This window comes from Cotesia typhae, unplaced genomic scaffold (genome assembly GCF_013202065.1).
Source record: "Cotesia typhae breed Kobodo isofemale line unplaced genomic scaffold, CoteBio_Ctyphae scaffold_121, whole genome shotgun sequence".
In the NCBI taxonomy this organism is placed as follows: Eukaryota; Metazoa; Arthropoda; class Insecta; order Hymenoptera; family Braconidae; genus Cotesia; species Cotesia typhae.
In genome coordinates, this window is record NW_027423773.1 from 1,934,325 (window position 1) to 1,961,814 (window position 27,490).

Below are 27,490 nucleotides of genomic sequence, written 5' to 3' on the forward strand. Positions count from 1 at the left end.
CTGAAAATCGAAAGAGTGAAGGTCGCAACAAGCAAGAAAAAAAATAAGTATAACGTTTACTTAAAATGTATTTAAAAAAAAAAAAAACACGTCACGGTGTAAAATTTGAAATTCAGGTATTGAGAACAAATTTTAGGAATTGGGTCTCTAATCTTTCTCTTTTAGAATTCTTTAATTTCGTCTTTGGTGAAACAGTCTGATCACTTCCGCATGAGAAATCAAGACTCATAGGCCTTGAACTCATTTATTCGTCTTTGGAAGATATTTTTGGGCGCTTTCTCCAATCCCGATAGTCCAAGCTTCATCTGACTCGTTATATTAATTATTAATACGATATCCGATTTAATTAATTCATAAAATTCCGATGGAAATTTTTATTAGTATTTTTTTTATTTGGATTATCAAGATCTTGTGTATAACAGTAGCTTATAAACCAATTGTGGATAAAAAGAGGCCGAGAAAGTCCGATTATAATTTTATTTTAATCTTTAAGAGGCTTATTATGTTTGTTATCTATTCAAGTGTCAGTTGAGATGTTAATTATGATGTTTAAATAACAAGTCACATTTATATAATAGGTCTTTCAATGCGTGATAAAGTATGTTGTGGATTTTAATTTTTTTTCTTGGAAAAAAAATGGTTAATAAGTTTTATATAGCTCTCAAAAATTTTTTTTTTGTAACAATATTAAATTTAAAAAATGATTTAAGGTAAAATCCCCAATTATTGACACTATAAGAGACTAAATTATGATTTTAATTTTTTTAAGCATCAAATCGCGTTACTAAAACCATAAGGGCGTATAAAAAAATTTTTTTTGCTCCAATCAATGTAAAAATGTTGGAAACATTACCCGTGTAAAAAAAAATTGTCCTAAAAGAGTCATAAGCTTAGGATCCTAAAGGTGACACAATTTAGGACATTTTTATGACAAATTTATAACATCAAACCGAAATGAAATTTCGATTTTAAATAAATATTGTCACAATTACTCAGAGAAAAAATATTGTAAAAAGTACTTTTATGACAATTTTAGGACACTTTTATTAAAAGTTTTCAAAAATAAACTTTTCGATCACTTGTTTAGTTTGGACATATAATGAGCTATTATATAAATTCTTAGTTAAATCGCGTTAATTTAAATTTAATCTAAATTATTTTTATAAAATAGCAGGTCTTGTTTTGTAATTTTTAATTATTTTAATTATTTTGTAAGATACTATAACTGTTTATTTCTATTTTTTTCTTATATATTTTGTTAAGATACTATGTTTTATTTAATTGTAGTACATTCTACTCTATTTTTTTTAATGTATCGATAAATTGTACTCTAAAATATTTTCTTATGTTTTTTGTACTTATAAATTGCCATCTGGCCGTTAGGCTTTGGCATAAATAAAGTGAATCTAATCTAATCTAATCTTTTATGATAATTTTAAGACAATTTGAAGATACTATTATGAAAATTTTAGGACACTTTTATGATAATTTTATGACAATTTTAAAATAATTTTATGAAAATTGTCATAAGTGTCATAAAAGTATCGTAAAGTAGTCATAAAATTGGTGTCATAAATTTGTCATAAAAATGTCCTAAATTGTGTCACGTTTAAGATCCTAAGATTATAACTCTTTTAGGACAATTTTTTTTTTACACGAATTTCCAAAAAAAATTTTTTTTTTCCTTTTTTCCATAGATAGTAATGTTTCCAACATTTTTACATTGATTGGAGCAAAATAAATTTTTTTATACGCCCTTATGGTTTTAGTAACGCGATTTATCAACGAAAAATTTCAAGTGAGTTAATAAAAATTTTAAAAGTAAAAATAAATTATTGTTATTATTATAACATGGACACTTAATAAAAGCAGATGATAAGTATAAAAATGCCCGAATCTTCATACAATAAAATAGAAGTAAACAATGAATTTTTTTCCTTTGTTTTCCTGCAAGTCACTTATTTTTTCGGTGAAAGAGAAATTGTTATACTTAAAATTTAAAAATTATATAAATTGCCAGAGTAATTTTTCAATTAAGAAAATAATAACTTAAGTAGCCTTATAGAGCATAATAAAAAAATGTTTACTTGCACTGTCATGCGTTATCTTACAGGTGATTTCGTTATTTCCGCGCTTACTATCACGTTCCGGAGTTACAATAGTTATGCGGGTATCGCGTAAGGATCTAGGTCATTTTATTTTCATAATATAATTTTATTTTTATTTTTGCTTATTGTTTTACCGGCAAACTTTTTCAACCCACATAATTATCTTATCAATTATCACACTCTCGAGTTAAACATGCGTAATTTGTTTTTTCGAGCTCACTTTTAACTTTTTTTACATGAATTATATATTAAACCCTAAAAAACAATTACACTGAGTAAATAAATTTATTTTTAAAAAAATTAACAATGTAAGAAGAAATCAATTTGTTTAAAATTTTATTTTTTAGCTAAAAAAATTTTAATTTTTCTCACGGTAATTTTTTTGTTGAAAAAAATGTTTTTAAACATTAAAAAAAAATAAATTTTGATTGAAAATTATTTCTAAGACATTTTTTAGACAATTTTGTAAATTTTTAACCGCAAAATTTTTTAGTATGCTCTTTTTAAATTGAATTTGAAAATTTTCTATTTCTTCAGCTAAAAAATAAAATTATTTAAAATTTTTAACGAATTAATTTTAACTCACAAAAATACCCATTTTATTTAAAATAAATTTGTATTAAAAAAATATTTTTAAATTAATTACACAGTAAAAAATTTTTTTTTTTTTCAAAATTCAAATTTTAAAAGGCGCGAAATTTTTTCCCGCGTAAAAAATTTAAAAATCTCCTCCGGAAAAATTTTAAATAGCAGTTGGGAAGAAAAGTATTAAAATAGAAGGAAGTATTTTGATATCACCTGTACGCGTTGGCTGTCTGTTAAAAAAAAAAAAAAAAAAAAAAAAATGGAATGGAATTAATGTAAAACAAAAAGAGCGGAGAACATAAGGCAGTAGGTGACGCAGGCCGTATGCGGATGATGATCAGTCCGTAAATACATACAAGACTACTGGTATGGGTACTGAGCACCATAGTGGGGCAATGTTGTTCCTCTACTTTATTCTACTCTGGGCCTTACCTGAATACTCGTAACTGACGAGGGCGTCAGTAGGTCACTAGGACGCGGCTCTCAGGCTCATCGAAGCCCTCTCGCACGTTCAGTCAGTCCCCGCCGGCCAAGACAATCACTCCGGGCCACTAGTCCTCACCCTCGGTCGCCTCGACAATTATCAGGGGTCCGAGTCTTATCGATTGAGGTCAGGCTTTCAATTGTGAAAGAGATCGAATGTGATTTGTTTATTGTTTTTTTTTTTTTTTTTTTTTGCATTGCGCGGGTTAATAAGTGATTATTTACGGTTAAATATTAATTTTTTTAATTGCCGCTGTATATGTGAGGTAGATTTTTCTATAGAAAAATTTTATTTTATTTTTACAAGTGATTTTTTTTTTATTTTAAATGTGAAGAACAAAATGTTATTTTTTTTTTTTAATTATTCATTTAAAAGATTTATTTTTAGCTTTAAATTATTTAACGAGTGACATATTGACAAATTTACGTTTTTTTTTTCTTTTTATGATTTAAAATGGGTCAAAAAAATAATTAAAAAAATTTTGAATTTTTAGTAAGAAATTAAAAAATTTTTAATTTTTAAAATTTTTATGTCAATTTTTTAATTAAATGTGAATTTATTAAAAAATAATTTTTAAATTTTTATTAACGATTTAATTTTTTACAAAGAAAAAAAATTGTGTAAGAAAAAAATTATTTTTCAAAAATAATAATACAAAATAATTTTTTTTCTTTAATAAAAAATTAAATATGGCTAAAATTTTATTTCTGTACAGTTATTTACAGTTATTTTTAATTAAATTGAATATATGACACATTTAATGTAAATATATAAATTTATAAAAAAAATAGCATTTTGTTCTAAAATTTTTAAATCTCAATGTTTTACAGTGTAACTGGTACAAAAGTGATTGTGAAAAAATCGCTAAATTCAAAAATTGATAAATACAAGTGACATAAAATAAGAAATAAAAAATTTCCAAAACTTACTGTTAAAAATTAAATAAAAGAAAAAAAAACTCAGTGATTAATAAGTTATTAATAAAATAATGTTTTTATTTAATTACAGAAAATTCACACACTCATAGACGATGGAAAGAACACGCAGGACGATACGAAGAACGATGCTAAGTTTATTACTCCCTTTACTACTGATATTTGTGCGTATTTTTTTTTTTTTTATTAAACAATGATAATAATAATTAATAATAAATATTAGAGAAATTAAAATTAAGGTTAAATATTTTTTATTTGTTAAATTAACTATTAAAAACTAGAAATTTAAATAGCGCGCGCCTTAATTTTATCCAATAATAAATCGTGGCCCGTTTTTGAGAAAAAAAAAAATTTTTTGAAAAAATAAGCAATGTTGTAAAAATAAATTAATTTGTTCAAAATTTTGAACAATTTTATTTCTTAACAAAAGAAATAAATAATTTTCTTTTCAAAAAAAAATTTTTTTGGCGGGAAAAAAAACAATTTTAAATAGACAATTTACAAATTTTAAATCCAAAGTTGTTTTTTTGCATTAAAAAAATTTATTTAAAAAAAAAAAATTAAATTTTTATTTTTTCAGCTAAGAAATAAAATTGTTTAAAATTTTTTTTTGACAAATTAATTGCTAATTTTTTTTTTTAAATGTAGACAAATTAATCCTTTTATTTTATTGGTACAAATAACTTTGAACAAAAAATCATCTATTAATTAATTACGTGGTTAGTTTTACGGTTTGGTAGGTCGAAAAAAAATCTTCAGCACAATCTTACTCCGTTACTCATTAAGCTTCTAATTCAATGATCGGCCAATCGTTAAGATCTGCGGAGCGTAGATTCAGCGTATTTTTAACCGCTTTTGTAATAATCCAATTTATTACATTATTACACTGTGTCAATAACAATTTTATTTTAATCTAAACTTCCCTCAATCTTACTATTTCTTCAAAAATAAAAAAATTGCATGTCAATCTTAAAATTTTACATTATAAATAATTTTATTGAAAAAATTCTTGTGTTAAACATTTAATACTTTTTTGTGTTAATTTAACACAATAAATGTTAAATTTGCATATAAAAATGTTAAACTAACACAAGAAAGTGTTAAATATTTAACATAAAAATTTGTAACGCAAAATTTTTTACTGTGCTTCTTAAATTTACAAAATTCTTTATAAAAGTTCTATTTAATTTTGTAGAATTAATGTTTGATTTAAATAAATAAAAAAAAAACTTTTTGTAATTTTTTTGTTCGATAAAAATATTAAAATTTATTAAAAAGTTTTTTTTTTAAAATATAGAAAATTTTAATTTTTTTTTTTTTTTTTTTTTATTAATTTTACTAAAAATTCTAAATAATTTTATGAAAAATTTTAATAAAAATTCTAAATAATTTTATAAAAAATTATTTATAATAATTTGCATAAATTTTTTTAAAAATAACAATAAAAGCAACATAATTTTTTAAATTGGATAATTTAAGTTAAAAATTAGACTAATTGTATGTTAAATAAAATTTAGTAAAATAATAATTAATAAAGAAATAACAATACACATAACATTTACACATACGGCAGTAATATGCGTAAAGTAAAAAAGATAATGAGTAGAAAAGAGAGAAAGAATGAGACTATAGCCGCCGAACCGAAGATAGTAGGTCACTGCGCCGGACGCACCGTGCCTTACTCAATGAGTTGAAGAACTTCTGCTTATATTACACGCCCTCATATATTCTTCTTATGTGTATGAAGATATATAGTGTAGTATTGTGAACTTTCGTGGATGTGAAGACACAGTGTCCGGTAACTTATATTGCGACTCTAGACACGCCTGTGTAGATCGTTGATCAAGTTCTTTCTTCCAGTAACAAATCCAGCTTTCTTTCCTGGGAAATGTCTCTTAACTGGCTTTATTCAGTAATTGCTGCTTCCCAGACAGACTCATACATACCCATCAGACACTCCTATCTTTATTTTCGAGACATCTTACCAAAATAAAACTAGTTAAATCGCAGGAGAGATATTCAATCCTGGCTTGCTGATTTTTTAAAGTCATTCCGGTCAATAAATCGAGAAATTTTTAATTATGCAGAAAGCTATACTTGATCCAGGTTGAAAAAATATATCATATCTTACAGAGTCAAGATTTTTTTATACTTTTAATAATTACTTACAGTACACTGGAGAAAAAATTTATTTTAAAGAAAAAAAGTTATTTCTTTACTTAAAAATTTGACCATTTTTTATGTAGATTTTTTTAGAGATTTTTAACTATAAATAAATAAAATTTTGCTTTATTAAATGATGAATTTTGTTAAATTGCACTGTACTTTTTTAAATATTGACATTTTTAAAAATATAAGCTCATCCCGATGTTACACTCATCAAGACCTTTCATTTAAGTACCCACATGCATTTTCATATATTCTTCATATATATATATATATATATATATATATATATATATATATATATATATATATATATATATATATAAAATATATAAATATATGAAAAATTGATATGGGTACTCAAATGAAAGGTCTCAACGAGTGTAATGTCGGGGTGAGCTTATTTCTTTAAAAATGTCAATATTTTAATTTTTTATAAGCCATATAAAATAGGTTCTTGAATTTAATGGAAAAGTCTTCAATTTTATTTTAGAATTTATTGAACAAATTATTTTAATGAATACAAAAAAAAAAAAAAAAAAAAGAATTCAAGGATTAATTAAAAAAAAAAAAAAACAAGGAGTGAATTTTTTTTTTATAAAAGCTATTAATATTTTTAAAACAATTATTATTTTTTTTAAATAGTTCCGTGAAGGCCGATAGGTGGCCAAAAGTAGTCCAAAGTTTTCACTTGCAAAGCGGTATAAATCGCGTATTTAAGTACCATTCAAAATATGACCAATATTCATGTATTCATCGCGTCGATTTGATCTAAAAGATTTATTATTTGTATTATTAACTACATTCTCAGATTTTAACCATTAATTTAATTTTCTGAAATGAAATTAGTACACTAAGTAATTAATAAGATTTATCAAAAAAAAAAAAAAAAAAAAAAAAAAAAAAAATTGCACACAAGATTGAACGATTTTAACATGTATAGAGAAAATTTCTATATAATATCTTAGAATTTTTTTAAAGCTTTCACCATGAGAAGCTAAAAACTTGAATGAATATGGAAAAAAATTATTCACCTAGTATTTAAAAATGTATTTTGACGAGTAATGTAAAATAATAATTGTATATGAATTAATTAGTCTAATTATTCTCTCGACGAAATTCACAGCCTCAATTGTAATATCTGTTAGAGATCGCTCTAAAAGAAAAAAAAATTGAGGGAATGAAGAAAAATAAAAAGCAAAGGACAAGAAAAAGAAGAAGAAAAAGTAACAATCATGAGAATCAGGCTGATCCAAGCCACTACGGATAAACCGTCGAGATTGAATTTTAATTCAATGCTCACGTTCAAAAAGTCACAAAGAGCAAGAAACTTGTTACTATATTAGGAAAGACAATGAATGTTAATACTCTACTACCGGTACATTGACACATGTTATATTTTTTTTTAATTAAAGGGACTTTGAGTTAGAATTTTCAAAAAATAACTTTTTTTTACAGGAAAAATTCTTGAAATAAGGAAAATTTATTTAAACCAAGAAAAATTATTTAAATTAAGAATTTTTCTACTCAAATCAAGAAAATTAAGTTCTTTAAAATTATTTATTTAATTCAAGTAAATTTTTTTTTTTTTTTGCAGTCAGTTAAGGACGTTCTGAGAAAAATTCTTAAAATTTTTTATAAATTTTGAGTACTTATACTCATAAATATCCTCCATACGCAGGAATTTTTTTAAATAGTCCTTGCAGCACTAAATTTTGAAATTTCAGGATTTAAAATTTGTATATTTTACATACAAACCCTACGCTGACCGACGTTCAAGCGAAAGTCTTATTAAATATCAATCGTACTTTTCTTAGGATTTTAATAGACGTGAAGAAATAACTTATTTTAGATAGTTGCTAAATTATATACAAAAAATAAGCACTTTAGATTAAAATATGAGTTAACAGATCGGTTGTGGTAACCCACAAAATTATTGTACATTATGGGTAATATTGTACTTGAAAACCTGTAATTTAACGATTACTATTATTCAATTTAATATTTATCTTTCACTTTTTGAATTTGCTAACTTTAATATTTGTGAATTTATTTTTAACGTAATTGAAAGAAAGGAAATAGCTGTTGTTATCATAATCGAATTACTCAAATAAATAAAAAAAATTTAATTATAAAGCAAGAATTTTTTTCAAACAGCTGACTGATTAAAAATTTATCCAGGCAAGTATTTAAAAAAAGTAAAACAGGTTTATAAATTGAAAAATTAACTTGAATTTTTTTAAACTTAAGCTTTGATTGGATTTAAAAATATTTTGTAGATATACTATTAAGTTATATGCAAAAAAATTATTTTTTATAAGTTCTTTAAAATTCCTTAAAAATAATACAAGCATTATAAAATTTGTGGAGCCTATCAAAAAGGAGGTGCTTAAAACTATTCTAGTTTTAAATATTTTACTTCTTCTTATAAACATTTTTTTCACTCTATATATGTTTACTGTGTCATAAACTTTTATTAAATCATAATTATCAATGTGGGTATCATTAACCTGGAAAGCGCTTTATTGCCTAGTAACTACGGTGTGCATATTAAGTTTAAGGCTCAGGAGTAAAATATTCAAACTCAATTGAGATAAAAATTTTATTTTGATAAAAATAAGCAATTTCATAGTAAAAAATTAATTTTTAACAATTTTACTAGCTGAAGAAATATTGAAATTTTTAAATATATAAGCTCACCCCGACATTATACTCATTGATACCTTTCATTTGAGTACCCACATCAATTTTTCATATATTTTATATATTTATATATATTATATATATGTATATATGAAAAATATATCAAAAATGTAAGTGGGTACTCAAATGAAAGGTCTCGATGAGTGTAACATCGGGATGAGCTTATATCTTTAAAAATGTGCATAGTTAAGAAAGTACAGTGCAATTTTATTTATTTACAATTTAAAAATCACGGCAGTCACATAGTGACTGCAAGGCTGCTAGTAAATATTAAAAATCATAATTTTAATGATCTAATTTGCAAAAATTATTAAAAAAAAAAAATTAATTCTTTATCATTTTATTTTACATCAAATATAACTCTTTAATACAATTCTAAGTGATTATCGTTAAAAATTAAACTATCCAAAAAATCTCCCATAACTTCTTACGGTAATTATTTATTGATAATATTAATTAAATTGTGATTAAACATTCACAACCAAGTGATAAAATTTCTCACATGACAGCAGATATAATTACATAAACCATATATAAACATAGAGCGTAATTTTCCGAGCAACAAGTTTTTTATGATCTAAGTATTACAGGCATTAACTTGAGCGGGTATTTCATTTAAGATGATAGCTATCAACCTGTTATCACTTGTCTTACATTATAATTATCAATATCAAGTAGCCTGTAATCAGCAATCAGTAAAGTCAGTTCGATTACAATTGAATAGTAGTAATATGAGAATATTATTAATTTAAAACAGTGAGTTTTAGTCCGTGAATGTCACTGTAACTTTCTGTAATATAAATCGTGTATCTAGTAAACGAGGTTCCGTTCTAAATATCAATTTAGAGCAAACGACCTGTCGTGATCCTGTCTTAGAGAGTAACCCAGAATGTAAGATGTCGCCCAGGGCATTTAATACTGTAGATCATCAGTTCACCTTGTTTGACTTGACAATTATGCCAGATTCTATAACTTATTGACAACTTTTTTTTTTTTTTTTTTTTTTTACTTATTCATTGAAGTCTTCTTTTTCTGTTCTACATTTGTCTTAAAAAAAAATTTTTTTTCTTTCAATTCAATTATTAAAAAATTAAAAAATTAAATTGAAAGTATAAAATAATTTTTTTTTTTTTTTTTAAATAAAAATTAAATAATGTTAAAAAATTTTTCTTTTTTCATTACTTTAAAAAATCAATAAAAATCGATTATTTCTTTTACTAAATAATATAATTTAGAAGAAAATTTATTATTTAAATTTCCGTGTAAAAAAAATTCTGAGAGCAGATTTTTTAAATTTGGCTCTCGAATTTATTATAAAAATTAATTTTTAGATGATTTTACGACTTTCTAATCCCTACATTTTTAAGTACGCTCTTTTTAAATTGAATTTAAAATTGTTGAAAACTTATTATCGGATAATCTTAAGAAAGACCTTTCATTTGAGTACCCACAAGCATTTTTCATATATTTTTCATATATACATATATATAATATATATATAAATATATGAAATATATGAAAAATTGATGTGGGTACTCAAATGAAAGCTCTCGATGAGTGTAATGTCGGGATGAGCTTATATCTTTAAAAATGTCAATAATAATTTGAATTACGATAAAATTAAAGAAAAAAATTTTTTTTGCAATATATAACATAATTGTTGCATTAACATTAATAATAATGATAAGAAATTTCTATTAAAAAATATTAATTTAAAAAGTATGTCAACTAATCTTATGTCCGCGATTTTCAATTGATTTTCTCAAATAAAAAGGCTTTATCTCATACGTGACTGGACATAATTTACATGACATATTCTATGCATTATTATTACATTCTATTGTTTAATATTATAAATACACAATAACAAATTATAAATTGATTTAAAAAGATATTATTTGAACTTCTAATCAGGTTAATATCTATCTATTGCAAATAATATAAATATAAATTTATAATTAAAGTTCAAAGGGTCGCAACATCTCAAGACAATCACAATTTTTTTTTTTTTTTTAGATTGAACTTTAAATAAATATATTTATTTATTTATTTTATTACAGTAAATTTGTTCTGGTTAATTGTACAGAATATAGAGTTTTGTAATAATGTCATTATAACGGATAAAAGACACGTGCTTATGCGTTTACACGATCCGCTAGAATTTTTCGAGTTCCAGAAATAGAATTGCCTTATTTTCCTTCTTTTTTCATTCTTTGTTCGACATTTAATACGGATATAGTAGGATAAGTGCGAGTATTACTGCAGTTTTTTCTCGAACGTCTTCAAAAGTCGTTTTATAAAAATTTTGTTATTTTAAATAAATTTTAATTTATTAATAATTAATAACAAATTCAATTAAAGTAAATTAATAAATTTTATTGTAATTACTACTGGATATTCACCTATACAATTATTTTTTTAAATTATTTACAATATAGGCTTATTAAAAAAAAATTTTAAAATAGTCTCAAAAAAATCTTAAAAAAGTGTTAAAAAAATTTTTCACGACTATTTTTAAAAAGCTAATTTTCGAACATTTTCAAATAATTATAAATGATTAATTTAAAAAAAAAAAATAAATAAATAAATAAATTAAATATAAATTTTTTTTTTTTTTATTTACAGAGTGTGAAATGCGAGTCACCACTGGTAGACAGTAGTGCCCTGCCACTGGAACACAGATCAGTATACGGCCCGCCAGCTCAATACGGCCCACCACAATCCCACGGTGCGGAAGAAAATTGGCCATTAGCGTCGCCAGACACGCCGCAAATAAAGAACCTCCAGGTGCAATGTGAAAAAACTCACATGCGAGTAAACATAGAGTTCGACCGGCCCTTCTACGGGATGATATTCAGCAAAGGTTTCTACTCGGATCCTCACTGCGTCCACTTGAAACCAGGAACTGGTCACTTGAGTGCGACTTTTGAAATTTACCTCAACTCCTGCGGCATGAGCAGCTCAGGAAATCACAACGTCGCGGCTTACGGCGCACCTACGCCTTCCGGAAGCTACGTAGAAAATACAATTATTATTCAATACGACCCTTACGTGCAAGAAGTCTGGGATCAAGCAAGAAAATTGCGATGCACCTGGTACGACTTTTACGAAAAAGCCGTCACGTTCCGTCCCTTCCAGGTTGATATGCTCCACGCAGTCACTGCTAACTTCTTGGGCGACAACCTGCAGTGTTGGATGCAGATCCAAGTTGGCAAAGGTCCTTGGGCTTCTGAAGTATCTGGTATTGTCAAAATTGGACAGACCATGACCATGGTATTGGCTATTAAGGACGATGAAAACAAGTTTGATATGTTAGTAAGAAATTGCGTTGCTCATGATGGCAAGAGAGCGCCTATTCAGCTTGTTGATCAGTACGGATGTGTCGTCAGGCCGAAAATTATGTCCAGGTAAGGCTTGTGAGACCCAAAAGTCTGCAAATACCTGATTTAAGAAAAATGTTTTCTCCAAAATTTTGTTTTTCTTTATTTAAGGAGATTCAAATAGAGGAAAAGGGGGTTACAATTGAACCAAAAAAAGTTTAGTAATTTTTTACTATTCAAATTAAAACTAATTAATAATTTTTTTTTCTTGGAATGGTAGTTTATTATGTCTATTATCATTATCAATACATAAATTAGTCAATAAACAACGTGAATTTTTTTAAATTATTAATTTATCCAAACGCGTCGAATAGTTGAATTGACTCTCGCTCGGGGGTCAATTCAACCACTGCTTGGGGTCAATTGAACCAATAATATTTAAAACTCAAACCCGAACTTTTAATAAATAATATATTAATTGTTAGTTGATAATATTACTGTTGGACCGTTTTAATCCACATATATTATATTAAATAAATTAAAAATGAATTTAAAAATAAGTTTCATTATAAATTCAATTCATCAAATTGTTAAATTATTTCCCTGAGTTTTTTCACGTAGAGTCAAGATGCAAGCGCATGTCCCATGCTTCTCCGTATGATTCAATCTTCCCCGGGACTGCTGGTTCAATTGACCCCATATCATTTTATAACAATTAATAGTAAATAATAAATAAATAAACTATTATATCACTATAAACAAAATTGAGGATTATAAAGTATAAGTATATACAACGACTACAATTCAAACTTTATCAATTAATTCAAAAATTTAAATATTATCAAACAATTTGTCACCAGCTGAAAAAAAAGTTTACATGCCTAAAAATAAAAAAATCTCAATTTTTCAAAATTTATTAATCGCAGTGATTTCAAATTTTGATCATATCCGAGTTTAACATTTTAGAATCTAATTCTAAGAGCATGAAGCGTTTTTTCAATTTTTTCGAGTTTTTTATTCGAATGGTTCAATTGCCCTCTTTCTCCCCTATAATTTAAGGATAGAAAAATTATTATTAAAAAAAAAAAGGAATTCAAGTAATTTAAAAATACTTCTGAAGTCCCCTAAAAAAAAATACTTAGGCAGCACACGATGTTTCAGCTCTTCTGTGGCTTTGAAATTAAAAAAAAAAAAAAAAAAAAAAGAACAGATTTTTAATCATTAAAAATACACATATCGCAGGACCTAAAATGAAAAAAATTTTTTTACTTTTTTCTTTTTTTTTTTTTTTTTTAAATAAAAAAATTTATTTTTTTATTTTTTTATTTATTTATTTATTTTTTTTTTTAAAGAAATGACGCATAGTTAAAATTTGTTAATATTTTCCAATTTATTATTCCAGATTCCAAAAAATCAAAAACTTCGGTCCAAGCGCATCTGTAGTAAGCTTCGCATACTTCCAAGCGTTCAAATTCCCAGACAGTATGAACGTCCACTTCCAATGTGTAATTCAAGTTTGTCGTTACAACTGTCTTGAGCCGAAATGTGGGCACCCAGGTCTCGAATATGGAGCACCATCTAATGCAATTTCTCAAGAGTATGGCGCTCCAGTTCACCAAAGTCTTGGCTCCGAGTATGGAGTTCCTCCAGTACCAGAATACGGTATCCCACCAGCGTACCCTGACCCACGTCATCCAAGTGGCCCGGCTGGCGCTTACAGGTACCGATCGCATCAATTTTATAGCTATTATTATAATTACTGTCAGCACAAAATAAAATTAATTATCTTCACGCTAGTGAACCAAACCCTGACGTGGTTCCCGCGCCTCAAGCTCAAACATCGTCGTCATCGCCCAGCTCAACCCCAGGAGACTCTACAGCTAGCAGTCCACCCCAAAGCGGTCAAGATGGTGCTCATCTTGGTCCTCCTCCACTACCTGGTCATCTTGGAGCTTACCAAACTGTAAAGAGGAAAGGAACCGTCGGTTCCGATGAATTGGAAGGAAATCTTGCGACTCTTGGTGGTCGACCAAGATCAGTTGAAGGATTACCTGCTGAACTCAGAGGTGCTAGGAAACGCCGACACCTTGACACAATGGAATTCGACCCGGTTAGTATTATTTATATTGATAAAATTCGGGGAAAAAAAATTTTAGGAAAAATTACAATTGTCACATTGCCTGCTAAAAAATAAAAGGGCATTTTTTTATTGGCCAATAGGCCATAGCCCAATTACAAGGTCACTTAATACAGTTACATATAATTGGGTAATAATATTAAAAGAGCTGTAAAAAATTTTTTATTAATCACTAGACTCTATACAAACCAAAATTAAATACAAGTGATTTTTCAAAGCTAAAAGAGCTTATGTATTTAATTATGTCGCGACCAAAATGCCAAAAGGGCGTATTACAGCAGCTAGATAGGGTTTTATGCCAAAAGAGCGTATTAAAAAATTTTTTTTCGCCATTTAACTTAGAACTGCTCAAAACGCAAAGATTTGTCAAAAAAAATTTTTCAACGTACTAATGCCAAAAGGGCATACAAAAAAACATACGCCCTTTTGGCTTTAGAAAAATGTTTAGCCTAAAGCCAAAAGGACGTATAAAAAAACTTTCAATTTTCCTCTGAAATATAAAATTTAACTCTAAAAAATAAATCCAGATGATTTAATATTGTTGAATTTCTTGCCTCTGACTCACCAACCATGTTAGATATCGCAACTGTTTTTTTTTTTTCTTTTTCAATTAAAATTATAAACAGAATTCGTATTAAAATTGTAATAAGGTAAAAGAGCCAGTTATTGACACTGGCCTAGTTGTTTGACAATTGCAATTTTATTCTTATTAAAAAAATCAAATGTTCTCAAAAAAGCAATTTTCTTAAAATTTATAATTCAAAAATTATATTTATTAATTTATTAAAGTTGATTTGTTTTTTTTTTTTAATTAAAATAAAATTGCAAGTCTCAATAATTGGGTCTTTTACCTTAATAACCTTTAAAAATACCTATTTGTAATTTAATAATCAATATATATATATATATTTTAAATTATGCAGCAAAATTAGTAACATATAAATGACAATTCAAAGCAATCGGCAAAAAAAATGATGCGCCCTTTTGGCTTTAGGTCACTAAATTTTCAATGTCCTAAAGCTAAAAGGACGTATAAGTTAAAACATACGCCCCCTTTTGGCTTTGGAAATTTATTTTTTTATTTTGAGAATTAAAAAGTGTTAATAAAGCGATTAGTAAAAAAAAAAAAAAAATGTATACGCCCTTTTGCTTAAATTTAACTAAACTTAAATTTTTTATGCGCCCTTTAGCTTAATGGGCGATTTTTTTTTATTTTTACAGATCTTTGTATTTTAAATACTTAAAAAAAAAAAATTTTTCCAATTTTTTGCGTGTTGTTTTTCATCAATAAAATCTTCAATTAAAAAATCACTAATTAAAATAATTTTTTTCTTTTTTCAGAATGTTTTCCACACCGTGCAAATAGTATCGTCCCACGTCTACAAACGCGCAGCCCAAGAAATGACAGACGTGAACACGTCAAGAATAATCCAAGTAGTTTCACCGGAAGACGTAAACTTTGCATTAGGAACAAATAACACCAATAACGATACAACAGTAGTGATTCAAAATGCAAATTTGCATCCCGATTCCGAGACTATATGTATGTCTTTAACCGGATTCATTTGTGGCATCGTTATGCTTCTTCTTGTAGCTGCAGTCGCTTCGATAGTAGCGGCTTTCGTTTTTATGCGCGTTAGGGAAATCGACTCCAAAAATACCAACGTCAACACTTACGGTCATCCGGTTTACGCTAAAAACTGTCCGTCCAACCCGGAATTCGTAAAAGTAACACACTGAGCGAAGACACATTAGGAGTCAAGATCAAATATCAATCAAGAAGATGAGATGAAAATTAATGCGTCCTAGTCTATATCTTTGACTTCTTATTTTCTTCTTATTTTCCTTATTTATCATTTTTTTTAATTGTCATTTTAATCATCAATTTCATTTTCATCGCCATCATTTTTATCAATGTCGTTTTCATTATCATTTACATTATCATCATTGCCATCATTGTTATCATCTTCATCATTATCGTTATCATCATCTTCATTATTATTATTATTATTATCTTCATTGTGCTTTTTAAAATTTCGTTCTTCGTCTGTCAATGTTTTAATATAGAAAAAACAATTATTTTTATGTAAATAAAATCTCTGTAGGTCTTTTGATGTATAGAGATATTGAAGTTTTGAAATACTTGACTAAAATCGCATTATATGCAATAAAATTCTTACCAATAGAGTATTTTTACATTAAAAAATTATTCTGGTTCCAGAGCTCGAAAAAAAAAAAAAAAAATTTATTGACATTTTTAAAGATATAAGCTCATCCCGGTGTTACACTCATCAAGAGCTTTCATTTGAGTACCCACTTGCATTTTTGATATATTTTTCATATATACATATATGTAATATATATATAAATATATAAAATATATCAAAAATTGATGTGGGTACTCAAATAAAAGCTCTCGACGAGTGTAATGTCAGAGTGAGCTTATATCTTTAAAAATGTCAATATTTCACAAGATACGAGGTCATTTTTTAATTATTGACATTTTTAAAAATATAAGCTCCTCCTGATGTTACACTCATCAAGAGCTTTCATTTGAGTACCCACTTGCGTTTTTGATATATTTTTCATATATACATATTTTCATACATGAAAAATATATGAAAAATTGATGTGGGTACTCAAATGAAAGGTCTTAACGAGTGGAATGTTGGGGTGAGCTTATATCTTCAAAAATGTCAATAGTTCACAAAATACAAGGTCATTTCTTAATTATGTATCTAGAGATATTTTCGAATGCAGCCTCAACGATAAACAAGTTTAAACTTTTTTTTAATTAAACAAAAAAATCTTATCTAAAAAAAATTTTTTTTTAAAGTTACGAACCAGAATAATTTCTAAAAGTTTAATATTCCGTTGAAATTTTCTGTTTTATTAATTAAAAATTCTCATTTAACTTTTAGCGTTTGACTTTTTTAATTTTTTTACCAAAATTTATAAAACTAAAATATTAAAGAAGAAATAGGATTAATTATTAAAACACTAAAAATTTTAACGAAATATTAATCTCTTAAAAAAAAAAAAAAAAAAAAAAAAATAATAACAAAAAAATTTTAATAAAAAAAAAAAAGTAAACTCTACTGGTATGGATTATCTTGGAGAGCTGGTGTAAATATTTAGCGTTTCAGGGAAATAAATTAACTCTCCAAGGTGTTAAAATGCCCTGTACTCATAACATTGTATCATCATCTTATTTTTCACTCACTCATTCGTTATTTATATACTCACGTACTTTTTTTAACTGTCATACCTCATGCACTAGAGTTCCTCCGACTTATCAAACTTTTTGGCTTTGTATTGTTGAAATATTAATAATTATTTCGATTACAAATTCAAAAAGTTTTGCTGATATTTATTGTCCTTATTCTTTAACTATCATTCTCATTAATTATCTTAATAATTTTCTATAACACTAACTTATTTAAATTTGGAAAAAAATTATCAAAATTATTTTTTTATTACATTAAATATTGCTTATTATATTTAGTTCTTCTGTAATTAATTATCATTAAAATTACAACTCACAAATAATGGAAAGCGAACGATTTATTATCGTGTAATATTATTATAATTACTATTTGAATATACGCTAATTTTTATTTATAAAAGTAATTTTTTTATTAATATTAATCCAATTTCCTTCCTCATAAAAATTTCCAGTTTGAAAATATTAATTTTAGAGTTTTTAAGTAATTAATTTTTTTTTAATTTTGTAAAATAGCGGAAGGGAGGTGGGGGGGGGCAAAATGGGCCACCTAAAATTTTTTATAAAAAAGGTGAATAATAATAATAAATCATTTATACTTTTGATAATGATTAGAAGTGGTTTTTCTCAAAAAAATTGTCATTGATTCTAAAAAGTAAGAAAATTTAATATTCTAAAAAGTAAGACATTTTATATTTAACAATGAATTTTTTTAATTAAATAAAAAAAAATATAAAAAATTGTACATTGTCATTTGTATATTATTATAGTATTTCCTTTTTTTTTTTTTTTTTTTTTTTTTTTAATATAAACTCAAGTTTATTTTTCTTTAAGTATGCTTAACAGTCATTATAAAGGTCCGAATTTCCATTGAATTCAAAACAACTTCCATAGCGCCTTCCTCTGTTTTATTAATAGGAGTAAAGGTGTAAGGTTGATCGTCCACTTCATTAGATTCTATTTGCCATTGAAGGCGCTTCATTTCTTCAATCCATTGATTTCCACCAAGGCTGGTCTCCCTCACGGAGATAATTTCAATGTTTGCAAACAGATCCTAAGAAGAAATAGATTTTTTAATCATTACATTAATAAAAATTACAGTAGAATAATGCAATAAGTTATAAAATTGTTAACAAACCAATAGATTGACAGTAGCGCTTTGTGATAAAGCTCCGGCTTCATCTTTTTCAAATAAGTGCTCGAGTCGCAAAAGGATTGTATCATCTTTCCATGGTTCCAATGTTAAAATGTGAACATTTTTAGGAAGCTTACTCTTTAAACTGCTGCCCTGTTTAATAAATAAATACTCACATTAAAGTTTATTAAATATAAAAAAAAAAAAAAAAATTAATGCATTTCTGATTAGAACAAAGTTTTTTTTTTTTTTTTTTTTTATGTATTAAGTATCGAATAAAAGGAAAAATTTAATGAATTTACATCAATTGAATAGAAAATTAGTAATAAAAATTGCAACGCTGAGAAAAAAATTTCGCAATTTTGTTATAAAAAATTAATCTTTCATTAAAAAGTTTTATTTATTTATTTTTTTTTTTTTTAAATTTGTAAAAATATTTATTAATTAAAGAAGAAATAAAGTTATTAAAAATTTGAACCAAATAAAATTTTTCCCCAAAATTGCTCATTAATTTCAAATCAATTCTATTCTTCAAAAATTTCCTTAATACCCACCTTCATAAAAAACCTCGCCTTCCACTGCTCAAAAGTGACCCCACTTACACCCGCCGGCGTAAACAAGTACCAAGGTCTGAGCGCCAAAGAGATAGCTTCAGTCTTTTCCTGCAAAGCAACTCCCGCCAAATCTTGAATCCTCCCCGCAATCAGCGAGTGACTTCCTCTGGCGACAAGTCCGTACCCAAAAGCAGTTTCATTGAGCGCCTCGCCTACGCCAAAAGCGTCATCATTCAGCAGCCTTCTGTGGAGCATGACTTCTAGCTCGCCATCAAGCATACTGGTGCCTCCTTGGGCCCTGTCATTCAAAAGACTGACCCTCACCTTCTTTTCCACATCCTCCAGATAAATCTTAGCCGTCACTGGATAGTAATTCCCGGCAATCGGCTCCTCCAAAGTAACGTTCCAAGAAGGTCTGTAATTTCTCCTTCTTTTAATCATCTCCCTTCCGTTGCTGTCAGTGTAAAAAGTCCCATCAGACTGAAGATTGCTCGAGTACTTAGTGACAATCTCTCTTCCAATCGAGTCTTCAATCGGGATCGGACCGACCACCCAATCAAATTCAACCTTCTGTTCTTCCTTGTAAACCCTGACAACTTGGCTGATGTAACTGTTGACGGTCAAATGAAGCTCGTTGACGACCGGGCCGGTATAGAATTTGTAACTTCCAGAGTAAGAGACGTTGCAGACGTTAGACTCTTTCGGACGGAAGATATAAGCGCCGGATGCGCGATAAGCAAAGGCTGTGTTGTTCCCTTTCATTCCTTCGTAGTAGTGGAAGGACTGGGTCACTTGCAAGGTCATATTTTTCCACTTTACGACAACATTTCCCGCTTGATTGACACTGACGGTGTACAAATCGTTTTCAATCGCAGAAACTGAAGCCGGTTTGATTTCTTCACCCTCTTCTGCTGTCAATTCGCTCAATTCGGTCACGTAGAACGATTGATACCCCAACGGAGGAATTTCCGCAAAAAAGACTAGTTCTTTCGTCGAATTGCTATTTCTTCCCGGAGTTTGCCGCACAAATTGCGGAACCGGCAGCAATTGCGTCACAATTTCAGACCCGGAATTGTCGCTGACATTGTAAGCGTTTCCAGTGACTGGAACTCGGATGTAAATCGACGTAGGCTGGCTCGCGGGATTGTAGAGTGTAACTACGAAATTTCCGAAAGATTCTGTGAACACGCAGGAGCTGATATTCAACAGAAGGCACGAGTGGAATTCCACGTCGGGAATTTGAGGATTTTTTTTTACTATTTGGGAAACTGCTTTGGATACTATCTCTGTACCGTAGGCGAAGCTAGCGGATAAAAGTCGGGCGTAATCTGCTGCTACGTGCTGCTTTTCGGTTCCTGTTACCGCGTCGTGGTGCTGCATTACTCCCATTGCTTCTTTGAAGTGGATCAGGCCCTCGCTGTCCATTTGACTTGATAACACTGATAGTTGCTTGGTGATCTGCAGGAAATTGTTGCCCATTCGCTCGAAGAATTTGAGCGTTGGTCGGGATGTGAAGAAACCTGTCCAGAATGCGTGCGGGTCACTGCTGTATGGGAAGAAGTCGTCCGATTTTGAAGGCCAGGAGATTTGGGCCTCGTTCAGGGATTTTAGGTAACACGAAGGTGTTGAGTAGAATACGTTTACTTCTGAGCCGTATATTTTGTTTGTGTACCTGGGGAATTTTTTATAATAAATTTTGTTAGTTATCAAGAAAGAAAATTAATAAATCGGGATGAACTTATGGCTTAAAAAATGTCAATAATTAAGAAATGACGTTGTATCTTGTCAACTACTGACATTTTTAAAGATATAAGCTCATTTCAATGTTACACTCATCGAGACCTTTCATTTGAGTACCCACATCAATTTTTCATATATTTTATATATTTATATATATTATAAATATGTATATATATGAAAAATATATAAAAAATGCATGTGGGTACTCAAATGAAAGGTCTCGATGAGTGTAACATTGAAATGAGCTTATATCTTTAAAAATGTCAACAATTAAGAAATTACTTTGTATTTTGACTACTGATGATATTTTTAACAATATAAGCTCATCCTGGAGTTACACTCATTAAGACCTTTCATTTGAGTACCCACATCAATTTTTCATATATTTATATATATTCCATAAATATGAGAAATATATCATATATATAAAATATATGAAAAATTGATGTGGGTACTCAAATGAAAGGTTTTGATGAGCGTAATATCAGGATGAGCTTATATCTTGAAAAACGTCAATAATTAAGGAATGACTTTGTATTATTGTGTAATATGAACTTTCTTAAGAATTCTTATATAATCAATAGAAAATTTTTTTCTTTAATCAGTTCCAACTTACAAGTAAAAATTATTTGCCATTGTTATTCCGTTCTTTAATAAAAAATCTAAAAATCCAAATTTTAGTCATTTTTTAATTCTACTAGCAGGAAAATGTTTGTTAATAAGCAATAATCGTGCAAATTAAAAATATCTAAACTGTGGACAGCTTTTTATTTTTTTTCCAAAATTTTTTTCTTACCTAATAAGCTTATCCAAATTTAAAAACCACATATTTGCGTTCTGGTAATTAAAATCTTCGCCCATCGTAAGAATAATATTATTCGTATTATAAGATTTCGCTTGTACTTGGCAATACGCCAAAAATAAAGCTACCTGTTAAAAGATTTTTTTTTTTTTCAAAAGTACATTTAAATATCAAAACTATCTCGCGTTTCGAATCTCATTGTTTATTACTTGGTCAAATCGGAGATTACGATCTTGATGAAATTTTAGACAGGTCTTCAAGATATAATTTAAAAAAAAATTATAGATGCAATTTTTTAAAAATAGTTTTTCATAAAAGATTTATTTGTTAAATAAAATTAAAAAATTATCAAGTGGCTGCTAACTTTAATGTCATAACTTATGAGTCATAGCTTATGACTCATAAGCTTATTAAATATAAACAAATCCTATCAGTGTGTAAAATTTTTTAAGTCTCCCATAAAATAAATGAATTTTTTTGTAATTTTTTTTTTTTTTTTAATTTTTTTCCCGTATATAAATATTTATTTCGCGTACCTTATTAATTTGTCCAGATTCATGAAGTACATTTCCGATTGCTGATAAGTAAAATCACCGCCCATTGTGATAATAATATTATTTGTTTGATAAAACCTTGATTGGTACATTGTATAATTGTAAAATACTTTGATCTATTAAAAAAAAAAAAAAAAAAAAAAAAAAAAATTCTTTATTTTTAGAATGATATTTAGTCCGCGTAAAGCCAATTTAGAGATTCAAAATACGAGATTTGTATATTACTAGTATATTTATAAAAATTTATAGATACCCTTGCTTCGATGTTGTTATCTGGACTCTCTGGGTCGTCGATAAGAGGATCATCTGAACAAAGTACGTCAAAACAAAATCCAGGAGGCGGAGAATAGTTATTGAACAGAGCCACCGAAAATAAGTATGCTTTGTCTCCTAAAAAGAAAAAATAAGTAAATTGAAGTCTAGTTTTCAGATATGACCATGAAAATTTTTTATCATGTTCGGGTTTGGAGAAATCCTAAAAAAACTACAAAAAAAAAATTTTCCAAATTTTTTCTCGTCTTAAAAAAAATCTACGGGCTTCAAAAAATTTTTTTCCATTGTTTCGTTGAAAAGCTTTTTTAGAAAATTTAACGCTCTTCAATTTGACGTAATCAAAAAGTCTGTACGATGATTTGCCGCGGAGTTATCGTCAGTCAAAGCAAAATAGTACTTTTTCACTTTGACAATCAATAACTCTGGAAATAATGATCGTATAGGAAATCAAAGGACGGTTTTGAAAACTACACGATATTCTCTATATGATACTGTGAATAGCTTTTGTCAAAAAAATTTTTTTTGAATTGAAAACTTTAACTGAAAAAACGACAAAAATTCACATAATTAAGGATATTTGGATAACTTGGTATAACTTTGGATAAAATGGATGAACAAAGGATATCGTTGGTAATTTTTCAACCTTCAAGTGTCCCCTAAAATTCCTGAAAAATTCAAAGCGCTGGGATTTTTTTTTCATAGTGCCCCGAAGCTTCAAATTCTTTGTTTTTGCAAAAATCACCATTATGAGCAATTTTTCGATTTTTATTCATTTCTTCATTGAAAAAAAATTTTTTTTCTCAAAAATCTTGATTTTTTCAATAAAAGAAATTAATTTTTCAAGAAATTTGAAAAAAAAAAAAAAATTTTTTTTTCAAAATTTTTTTGAATTTTTTTTTTTTTTTTTTTTTTTTTTTTTCAAAAAAAAATAATTTTCAAAAAAACCGATTTTATCATGTGGCTATCCGGGGCATAAAATTTTTCTTATTCTCTTAATAATCCAAATTAAATACAAAATTTTTACCATGTAAATTAATTTTATTTTATTTTATAAAATAATCACCTAAGCTAGAACTAGCTTTCCAAAGAAATTCCGCAGTTTTTTCTTTCAAACGTTTGTATTTATCTTGAAAATCTAGACGCCCAAAAAACATTCCATCAAAGCCAAATTGAGCAAATAAAGAAGCTTGTTCTCTTGAATGTCCAAAAGGATCGATTTGCCAACCGATTTTAGGACGAGCACATTCACCAAGCGTGTCATTGAGCCGTCTAAATTAAATTTAATTTAATCACCAATAAATAAAAAATACATGAATTATATCAATGCAATAATTGTTGAGGTATTAAATTTTACTAATCAGTGGACTGAAAGAGATTGGAGAGTTATTTAAACAAGATTATTAAATTACCGGAATCCCCAAGTTGAGTGATCAATTATTGACTGATAGTATGTCGTAGCTTCATCGTTCATACTCCATGCTCCGCCGATTATTTCTAAACGACCTTCGTTCACGAATTGTTTAACTTCTTCCTTGGTTTTTTCATCTTGACGCTGCCACCACTTCCACAAGAATGCGGTCTCGACATAAATGAATCTAAATATAAATAAATAACAAATTTATTATCATGTGATAATGATAAGGTATTATTATTATTTTTATAATGTGTAAGTAAATAATAAAATAATTACTTTCGAGCTGGATCGCGTCTTAAAGCTTCAATAACACTATCGATAATATATTGTACTCCAGCTTTTTGCGTTAAACTTCTGCCTTTAAATTAAATAAATTTAAATTTAAAAATTTATTTAAAATAAATTAAAAAAAAAAAAAATTAATAAATTTCTTAAAATTTTAAACAATTTTATTTCTTAGCTGAAGAAATATAAATTTTTCTCACAGTAACTTTATTTTTGAAAAAAAAAAAAAAATTTTTTTTTTAATTAAAAAAAAAATTTAGATAAACAACTTGCAAATTTTTATTAAAAATGGTTTTTTTTATTAAATTTAGAAAACTTGTATTCATGAACAATTTACTGTGAAATTTTTAAGACGTCCCAGATTATACTCAGTGATATCTGTAGTGAAAAAAAATTTGAGATAGTAGCTAGTATAATCTGGATTATACTGGGTGATATCTGGATTATACTCATTATAATCTGGATTATAGTAGCTACTATCTGAAATTTTTTTTCACTCAGTATAATCTGGAATGACAACCAGTGTCATCTTGTTATTTCCGTGTACTTTTCTTTTAATTTTGATTATCGTTTTACGATTTTTCAAAAAAAAAATTTTTTTACATATAATATTTAATTATTTAAAAAATTAAAATCCAAAAAATTTTACAAAATTTTATTGCTTCATTTTTCCCGCAAAATTTCAATTTTTTTCTTCACAATTTTTATTACTTTAAAAAAAATTAATAAGAAATATTTAAAAAATTTCCAAATTTTTTTTTTTGAATTTTAAAAGAGCAAAATAAATAATTACTCTGAAATTAATTGACACTTAATAAATTTTGAATTAAAAAAATAAAAAAGATTTAGAAAAATATTTGAAAAAATTGCATTTATAATTTTTTAAAAATTTAATTTTTAAAATAAATTTTTCTTGCCCAAAAAAAAAAAAAAAAAACTTCTTACTTCCATAATAATATTGGTCGACAGTTTTCAACCAGCCAACATCATCATGAGAATGCGGTACTAAATGAACATTAAGTTTGTTCGGATCAACTTTGATACACGACTAGATAATAAAAAAAAAAAAAATTAGTGTAATTAAATATTAATTGCAATTAATAAATTTATTGTGTACCTCATATCCGCAAGTCTTGGAAGAACTCTGTTCTGAATCCTGTAGAATTGCGGATCCGCATAATAAAGTGAATAATAACAGCAGTAACAGAGATAAAACACGTTTGAACATTCTTGACTCCTCAAGAACGCTTACTTACTATATTATAATACTGAAGGGAAACTTTTCGTTAGCTTCGGTATGACTGCTAATGCGATAATGAGAGCCTTTTGAACTTATATACGCTTACTAACACAACTTGTATTTTACGCTCTTCGAAGTTTATATGTATATGTATATTGAGCATCTACGATACCCGAGTACGATGTATTAACGACCGATAGCGCTTAAATAAATGTAAAATAAAAAAATAAAAAAATTAAAAAAATTGTGATTTGATTTTATTAATTTTTACAGTGAAAGATTTTTTATTTTTATGAATTATTTGGTTATTATTCATAAATCAATTGTCAAAAAGGATTTATTAACTGTTAAAGAATATTTTGTTTAGAATTTGTAAATATTTTTGAAATCTTTTATAAAATATCAAGAAAGAAGAAAAATTGATTGATTATTTTTTTATCATTTGTTACACTGACAGAAAAAAATTTAATTGATTTTTAAAAATTATTTTTAATTTTTTGCATGTGAAATTTTTTATTAAAATTTTTTTTTAATAAAATTGTATTATAAAAATTTTTAAAATTGGATAATTTAATTTTCATGAAAAAAATTGATTTTTTTCAAAAATAATAAGCGTTATTATGACAAAAAATTAATTTTTTAAATGCTAAAAAAAGAAAAATTAAAATTTTTCTACAAAAAAAAATTGTTTTTTAATTTTTAAATAAAAAAAATGTTCTTTAATTTTTAAATAAAAATCTTTTTTTTAATTTTTGAATAAAAAATTTTCCAAAATTTTTGAATAAAACATTTTTTATTAAAAAAATTTTTTTTTAATTTTTAAATAAAAAATTATTCTAAAATTTTTAAATCAAAATTTTTTATTTAATTTTGGAGTAAAATTTTTGTTTAATTTTTGAATAAAAAATTTTTAGAAAATTTTTGAATAAAAAATTTTTTTTTAATTTTTGAATAAAAATTTACAAGTCACAATTTTTTTTCAACCAAAAAAATTTTTTTTTTCGACCAAAGAATGTAACTGAGAATAATTTAGATTTCTTCAGAAAGAAAAATCAAGTCATTTAATATGACGAAAAAAACCACGGTGTTAAAGACAAAAATCGATAATAAGTATTTAATTAAAAATTAAATGGTTCAATGGCCATTGATAAGAAAAATAAGTTTATTGTTTTAAAAAAATAACGTAGTAGCTTTATTTATTACAAAATATTTTATTAACCTTTTTATATTTGTTAATGACCATCGACTATTTTTATATAAAAAATTTCAGTTGGAAAAACAACTTTTTAATTTACACCAGGATAAAATAACAAGGATATTTTATCATTTATTCATAATACTGGTTATAATTGAATCGTAATCTTATAGTTTTAATTAATATCAATTAAGTGCTTGAAAATGCTTATGATAAAAAAATAATTCATTTATTTCATTCACGCTTTCACGCACGTTAAAAAAAATTCTCAAGAAGTATCACATTAAAGTGTTAATTTAAAAAATAATAAATCAGAGTTTTAATTTTATTTTCACAAATTAAAGATATCTTTTGGATTTAATATTTAGTTAAGAGCAAAAAAAAGTTTTTTAATGAAAATTTTTTGATTAAAGTTACTTATAAATTCCTAAATCTGGCTTTAACGGGACATACTATAAAGAAAAAATAAAGTATTGTTGTTTAATTAAAAATAGTAGTTTTATGTTCTTTAAAAACTAAAAAACAATCAAAATTATTAGTTAATTTTTTTTTTAAACTAGCCACCTTGCAGTCACCATGTGACTGCTATGAATTGTGAACTATAAATAAATAATATTTTATTTTATTAAATAATAAA

General features: G+C 26.5%; 2 protein-coding genes across 4 annotated transcripts; one reads left to right on the plus strand and one right to left on the minus strand.

The window, feature by feature from the left end:
- Nucleotides 1-4,207: 4,207 nt before the first annotated feature.
- On the plus strand, nt 4,208-18,206 carry Dyl (transmembrane protein dusky-like). Of its 2 annotated transcripts, none has more exons than XM_074252678.1 (5): nt 4,208-4,276; nt 11,607-12,388; nt 13,704-14,021; nt 14,099-14,411; nt 15,780-18,206. In XM_074252678.1, the coding sequence occupies exons 1-5, from the start codon at nt 4,208-4,210 to the stop codon at nt 16,176-16,178; spliced, it is 1,881 nt and encodes a 626-aa protein (XP_074108779.1). In that variant the 3' UTR covers nt 16,179-18,206. The 2 variants fall into 2 exon arrangements, with proteins under 2 accessions (XP_074108779.1, XP_074108780.1); XM_074252679.1 differs by lacking the exon at nt 4,208-4,276 and adding an exon at nt 9,733-9,872.
- Nucleotides 18,207-18,349: 143 nt separating this feature from the next.
- On the minus strand, nt 18,350-25,708 carry Lmanii (Lysosomal alpha-mannosidase II). 2 transcript variants are annotated; one of them, XM_074252676.1, is made up of 10 exons: nt 25,536-25,708; nt 25,364-25,466; nt 24,410-24,491; nt 24,129-24,314; nt 23,783-23,988; nt 22,700-22,836; nt 21,887-22,020; nt 19,351-21,022; nt 18,800-18,949; nt 18,350-18,715 (listed from the first exon to the last, which is right to left on the minus strand). In XM_074252676.1, exons 1-10 carry the CDS (start codon nt 25,644-25,646, stop codon nt 18,491-18,493), a joined length of 3,006 nt encoding a protein of 1,001 aa, XP_074108777.1. In that variant the 5' UTR covers nt 25,647-25,708; the 3' UTR covers nt 18,350-18,490. The 2 variants fall into 2 exon arrangements, with proteins under 2 accessions (XP_074108777.1, XP_074108776.1); XM_074252675.1 differs by lacking the exon at nt 21,887-22,020 and adding an exon at nt 22,429-22,562.
- Nucleotides 25,709-27,490: the final 1,782 nt, after the last annotated feature.